Source organism: Haliaeetus leucocephalus, unplaced genomic scaffold, assembly GCF_000737465.1.
Source record: "Haliaeetus leucocephalus isolate CR32 unplaced genomic scaffold, Haliaeetus_leucocephalus-4.0 Scaffold206, whole genome shotgun sequence".
In the NCBI taxonomy this organism is placed as follows: Eukaryota; Metazoa; Chordata; class Aves; order Accipitriformes; family Accipitridae; genus Haliaeetus; species Haliaeetus leucocephalus.
In genome coordinates, this window is record NW_010972642.1 from 6,042,421 (window position 1) to 6,048,867 (window position 6,447).

A 6,447-nucleotide genomic window follows, 5' to 3' on the forward strand; every position below is an offset into this window, starting at 1 on the left:
CGGCGGCGAGGAGGAGCGCGGCGCCGGCGGGGGCGGCCGGGCGCGGGCGTGCGATGGAAACGCACATCTCGTGCCTGTTCCCCGAGCTGCTGGCCATGATCTTCGGGTACCTGGAGGTGCGGGACAAGGGCCGCGCGGCGCAGGTGTGCACGGCCTGGCGGGACGCCGCCTACCACCGCTCGGTCTGGCGGGGCGTGGAGGCCAAGCTGCACCTGCGCCGCGCCAACCCCTCGCTCTTCCCCAGCCTGGCGGCGCGGGGCATCCGGCGGGTGCAGATCCTGTCGCTGCGGCGCAGCCTGAGCTACGTGATCCAGGGCATGGCGGACATCGAGAGCCTCAACCTCAGCGGCTGCTACAACCTCACCGACAACGGGCTGGGCCACGCCTTCGTGGCGGAGATCAGCTCCCTGCGCTCGCTCAACCTGAGCCTCTGCAAGCAGATCACGGACAGCAGCCTGGGCCGCATCGCCCAGTACCTCAAGGGCCTGGAGGTGCTCGAGCTGGGGGGCTGCAGCAACATCACCAACACCGGCCTCCTCCTCATCGCCTGGGGCCTGCAGCGCCTCAAGAGCCTCAACCTGCGCTCCTGCCGGCACCTCTCCGACGTGGGCATCGGGCACCTGGCCGGCATGACGCGCAGCGCGGCCGAGGGCTGCCTGGGCCTGGAGCAGCTCACGCTGCAGGACTGCCAGAAGCTCAGCGACCTCTCGCTCAAGCACCTGGCCCGCGGGCTGGGCCGCCTCCGCCAGCTCAACCTCAGCTTCTGCGGGGGCATCTCGGACGCGGGGCTGCTGCACCTGTCGCACATGAGCAGCCTGCGCAGCCTCAACCTGCGCTCCTGCGACAACATCAGCGACACGGGCATCATGCATCTGGCCATGGGCAGCCTGCGGCTGTCCGGCCTCGACGTCTCCTTCTGCGACAAGGTCGGGGACCAGAGCCTAGCCTACATCGCGCAGGGCCTGGACGGGCTGCGCTCCCTCTCCCTCTGCTCCTGCCACATTAGCGACGAGGGCATCAACCGCATGGTGCGACAGATGCACGGGCTCCGCACCCTCAACATCGGCCAGTGCGTCCGCATCACCGACAAGGGCCTGGAGCTCATCGCCGAACACCTCAGCCAGCTCACGGGCATCGACCTCTACGGCTGCACCCGCATTACCAAGCGGGGCTTGGAGCGCATCACCCAGCTGCCCTGCCTCAAGGTGCTCAACCTGGGACTTTGGGAAATGACTGAGAGCGAGAAGGTCAGGTGAGAGGAGGGGGGTGCCCCGAGACCTCCATCTCCTCTGGAGGGACTCACTGACTGACTGACTGACTGCTGCAATGGAGGAGAGAAAGAGAGAGAGAGAGAGAGAGAGAGGGGCATGCACAGAGCCACGCTACCCACGCACCCTGGCACCAGAGGGAGGAACACAGAGAAAAAGAGTATATCCTTCAACCCTTCTGTGCTGCCTACCTACCCTTGCTCTGGAGGAGGAGGAGGAGGAGGAGGAAGGAGGGGCAGGAGGAGAGAGAGAAAGCACCTATCCTTTTTCCAGGTCGTGCCTCCAGCTGCACGCTGGCGAGACAGAGCCCCCCCTTCCCCCACAGCATCCTTCCCTGCGGAAGAGGTAGAAGCCCAAACTTATGCACTGGGGCTAGAGACACCCCTCTTTATCCCCACTCCCTGATTCCATCCCCTCGTGCACTAAGGATGGATAAAGACAGACCCTTGTTCTGCCATGTATTCAGAATAGATTATTTTTGGCTTATATAAAGGAGAGTGGGAATGGAGATGGGAACAAACAATAACAGCAGAACAGGCTTCCTAGCTACACTTATGTACCCAGCTACCCAGTCATCCTGCACTGGGCACAGACACAGCTTTTGGTAAAATAACCATTCCACCTCTGCGCTTGCCCCTCCCCTGTCAACTGGGAATTGTGACAGAAATACTGCTCCCTAGGTACATTGATTTTTTTTTTTTTCTTTTCTTTTTTTTTTTTTTTTAAATCTGTTTTCAATCTCCAGTTCCATGTTATTCTCTGCTGTGGGTGGATACAACCTCCTGCTATTCCAGTTCTCCACTGCACTGACACTAGGGACAGCTACAGCCTCTCCTTTTGTCAGTATATTTCTGTGTCATCCTGCACTACGGTTGACAGAAAAGCCTAGGCACTCCCTTCTTTCTCCCCATCTCTCTACTGGAGATGAAGATACCATTTCCTCCTTCTCCTCTCTCTGTGGGGACAGGACACAGACCCCAGTCTGTTAAGCCTTCCCGTGCACTGGGGGACACTGACAGTTACCGAGACTCGTCTTCCCTTTCATCATTCTCTCTTTTTCTCCCCTCCTTCTTCTTGGCAACAGGGATAGACATATCCAGCTACATATCCATTCCTCTTTGGGTCAGGGGTGAGTGGGTAGAAGGGGTGGCTAGCTCCCCTCTACCCAGGGGACTTGAGGAAGAATATCCAGCTTCATTTCTGCTTCATTTGAGATACTGTGACCCGTTTTTATTTTGAAATGCATAAAAAAAATTACTGCTACAAAAACAGCCTCTTACTCTCCCACCTATCCCTTGCTTACATCCTGTAACTGATCACAGTTTTCCTCACTCATTCTCTTCTTTACAGTATTCATTTTCTTACACGGTTTTATTTTTAAAGACATTTGAAGTTGCTGTTCTTGTGGATTTTTTAAGTACATTTTTTTTCTGCTGAATATATTCTATATATATAAATATATATATGATGTCTGGCTACCTCGTTTTAATTTGTTAGGGTTTTTTTTGTTTTTTTTTTTTCTTCTCCTCAAAAGCCCTGGAATTCTTACAGGAAAGAGATTTTGAGACTGAAACATTTTTGTGCCTAGACTGGAATAATGCCCCTTGGGTTTGTTCTTTTTCTCTCCCTCCCCCCCTCCCCTTTTTTTTTTTTAAATTTTTGGTTTTAAGCTTACCCTACTGTGTCCCACCTTCACATTCTGGTTGTGCCTCTTCCTCCCTCTTCACTGGGGACTGGGGACCCAAACTGTGCTTCTGCATTTTTACTCTTCTAGCACAAACATGTAACATGTGAGAATCCACGCTGAGGATTGGGCTACTGTTAACAGAAATGTGTAAAATGCAAGTTCGTTTTAAAAAAATTTATATATATAGATATATGCAAATGCTTTCCCCTCCCCTCCCAAATCACCTACAAAAGGTCACTATGCCAGGCTTCCTGTTCATAGGTGGAAAGGAGCAGAGCTGGCCTGCAGGCCCTGAGGCTGCAATGTGACAGGGAGGAGACTGAAGTTCATCTGTCTTATCTCTGTTCTGTCAATAAAATGGAGCTGGGTCTTTAGATTTTTTTTTTTTAATTATTATTTTAAAGAGGAAGAGTAAGTTTTGTTTTTGGTTTTTTTTTTTTTTAAAGAAAAATATCTTGGCTTTTTTTTGCTTATCTGTTCAAAATCTCAAATCCTCCACAGTAACAGGCCAGACCACGGAGTTAACGCAAACCCAGAGACCCCTATGGATTAATTGTACTGTTTGTGAATTTGTATAAAAAAATAACAAAGATCCTCTTAAAACATTTTATATTCTTACAGTAAAAAGGTTAAACATATTTATATAATAAAAGAGGAAATATGAAGTATGTTTTTGAAAAAAAAAAAAAAAAAAAGCCGTATCTGTGTTGTCTGTGCTTTTTAAAGGCATGTATCTATTTATCTATCTGTTGGGTTTGGTAAGTACGCTGTATGGCTCATGCTGGGGGTTTGGGGCTGCTCGCGCTTGTTCCAGTGGGTGACGGAGGCGGAGAAGGAAGGAAGAGAGCCTGGTGCCTCCTGTGCAGGATGTTGAGTAACATCATCATGAAGAGTTTGTAAGGAAGGGGTTTGGTAGAACCAGCCTTGTCTGCAAGGGCACTTGCGGCATCCGTGGGGAGAAACGAAGTTCAGCTGCCTCTTGGCGTGAGGTGTCAGCTCAGTTTGAGGTCAGACAAACCAAAAGTGCTGAAGCTCAGAAAAATCGAGTATTCGGCAGTACAGGAAAGTGTTTGGGAGGGGGGACAGAAGGGCTGTGTTTCCTAATTTTTTAACACTCCAGGTAGATGGCAGAGTTTTTTTGTGATTTAAATTGAGGCCCACCCTGGGTGGAAGACCCATCAAATAAAAACATTGCCCAGCAGCGACAGCCACCAAAAACTGTGCCCTCGCCAGCGCACAAGGGCCTGGAGAATCCAAAATGTCTTGGTTGGTTTCCGCTGCCCAGGCAAAGATTAAAGAGGAAGTGGGAACGTGTAAAAAAAAAAGTTTGAATAATCTAAGGTGTCCTTTGTCCTATACCATAATCTTTCTCCTCTGCGTATGACTTTTAACCCAACGGGGTCCCTTTTTAGCCTTCCTCGAGGTGGGTTTTTTATTGTTGTTGGAGATGGAGCTTAAGTGGTGTTTACAGGGCAGCGACAAAGCCCGTCTCCCCCCAGCCCGGCGGCGGGGCTCACTCGCCCCGCTGCCCCCTTCCTGCCTCGAAGGGGGGAATGCGAAATGGTGGAAGAAGCCGGAGCCATTGTTCAGGAAAGTTAAAAGAGGAGCTGTCCTTGCTTGCTTGCTCAGTCATGCATACTCAATCTGGCCGGGCCCGGGTCCCTATGGAAAGGAGGAGGGCGATTCTTCCCCTCTTTTTAACATTCCTCTCCAGGCCTGGCTGTATTTAAGCTGCTTTCCTCCGCGCCGAGGAGGAGGAGGGAGGGGGATGGTCTGAAGTTCCTGTACATTTGCATTTTAAGCACTTCCAGCACTGAGCAGGCCACTTTGTTCCCCCGCGCTACCCCGCTCCGGCAGCCCTCGCTGGGGGGCTGCTCCAGGTGGGTCAGATGCCCCACCAAAGGGGGTCCCCTCCGCCTCCGGGCCGGACGGCCCCGGCTGCGTAGCCTCTGCCTCCACAGGTATTTTTGGTTGAGGCTGGACCGAGCATACTTCTTTGTTGCCAGCTCTAACCACCTCACCCCTTTTATGTCGGCGCTGCATTTCAAAGGGGAAAACAGCGCCCAGCTCTGGCCCTCTTAAAAAGAAACACCATCTCCTCCACACCCCAAGGACCTGGACTATCTCAAGGTTTGGACTTTGGGGTGCGTGTTGTTTTTTCCTCCTCCTTTCCAAGACTTCCAAGCTTTCTGCTGGGAGTCCATCACAAAAGCTGCATTGTTCGCTTTAGGGAAAGCCACCACAATTGGATCTAATTGAGCCTGACACTATATCCATCTTCCTCTACTTGGAGGGAGGTGTGGGGTCTGTCTTCCCTGCGTTAAGAAAAAAGTTTACGGTAACTTCTTGACAAAAAAAGAGGATGTATGTATGAACGTTATATACAACGGGAATTCCAGATCAGGTTCCCATTACCGCTGAAAACGTAAATGTTCCTGGGGTAGGGAGCAGTTCCAGCCAGGAATGGGGAATGATACATCTCTCAAGGCAGGTTTGTTTCTGCTGGATTTGAGTGAAAATGGCATCTCCTTATTAAGCCCCGTGTTCACATGGATAATGGTGGGCCATCTATGTCTAAATATAACGTGTGTGCTCATAAGTTCTGTAATCAGAACTAAGACAGGATTTTTTTTTTTTTTTCTTAGGAAAAAAACCCCAAACTTCCTCTCCCCACTTAGAAAAAAACCAAGCCAAAAGTAGTGTCCACGTGGTCTGGCATGCTCTTTAAGGGCAACCCAAGCCAAAGGAAGCTGCTGAAACCAAAGCCTCCCTGAAGCCCAGCGTTTAGATGCCCTGGGCTGTTCCCGTAGATGGAGCAAGTGCTCCTCATGCCTTCCTCTCCTGCCGCAGCGTGACAGCACCACCTCGGGCACAGACGCAGGCCTCCCTGTCTAGCGAGGCCAGGGCTGGGGGAACGCATGCGTTTACTAGTAGAGAAGGGTTTCTTAAAATAAATAATCCATTGCCAACAACCATAGACCAATTACCACATGACTCCTCAGGGTAACAAGGAAACGTCATTTTCACTCTCCAGCCGCTCTTGTATTTTTGAAGATGACTCAGTTGGCAACTGGGGTAGAAAAACATACCCACCCCTCACCCCCCCGCATTTGGACGCGAGCTGGAAGTCTCCCATCTGTGTCAGCGAGCCCGCGGTCCCCAGCAATGGCTTCAGTGCCAGCCTTCGCTGCTGCGCCCAGCAAAAGAGCAAAAGCCCTCCCAGCCCACCCAGCCGTGCCAGTTGGGGCAGCAGGGTCCCTTGCCTACTGCTGCGCAAGCCAGGGCACGGAGGATGAACCAGGGACCTGCTTTGTGGACCGGTGGCTGTGGGGAGCAGACGGGCCACGCTCAAGAGGCGGTGGCAGAAAGTGGAGCAGAGCAGGAGACATGAAGGAGGGATGAAGGGACTGGTCAGGAGAGGAGGCAGCCGGGGACCAAGGGGCCGCAGCGGGGGATGCCGGCTCGCAAGCTGCAGCGAAGTCCTGGGGGGGG

General features: G+C 52.1%; 1 protein-coding gene across 1 annotated transcript; it reads left to right on the forward strand.

Moving 5' to 3' along the window:
* The first annotated feature begins 40 nt into the window (after positions 1 to 40).
* On the forward strand, positions 41 to 2,979 carry FBXL14 (F-box and leucine-rich repeat protein 14). The gene has a single exon (XM_010566192.1). The coding sequence runs from the start codon at positions 54 to 56 to the stop codon at positions 1,254 to 1,256; it is 1,203 nt and encodes a 400-aa protein (XP_010564494.1). The 5' UTR covers positions 41 to 53; the 3' UTR covers positions 1,257 to 2,979.
* Positions 2,980 to 6,447: the final 3,468 nt, after the last annotated feature.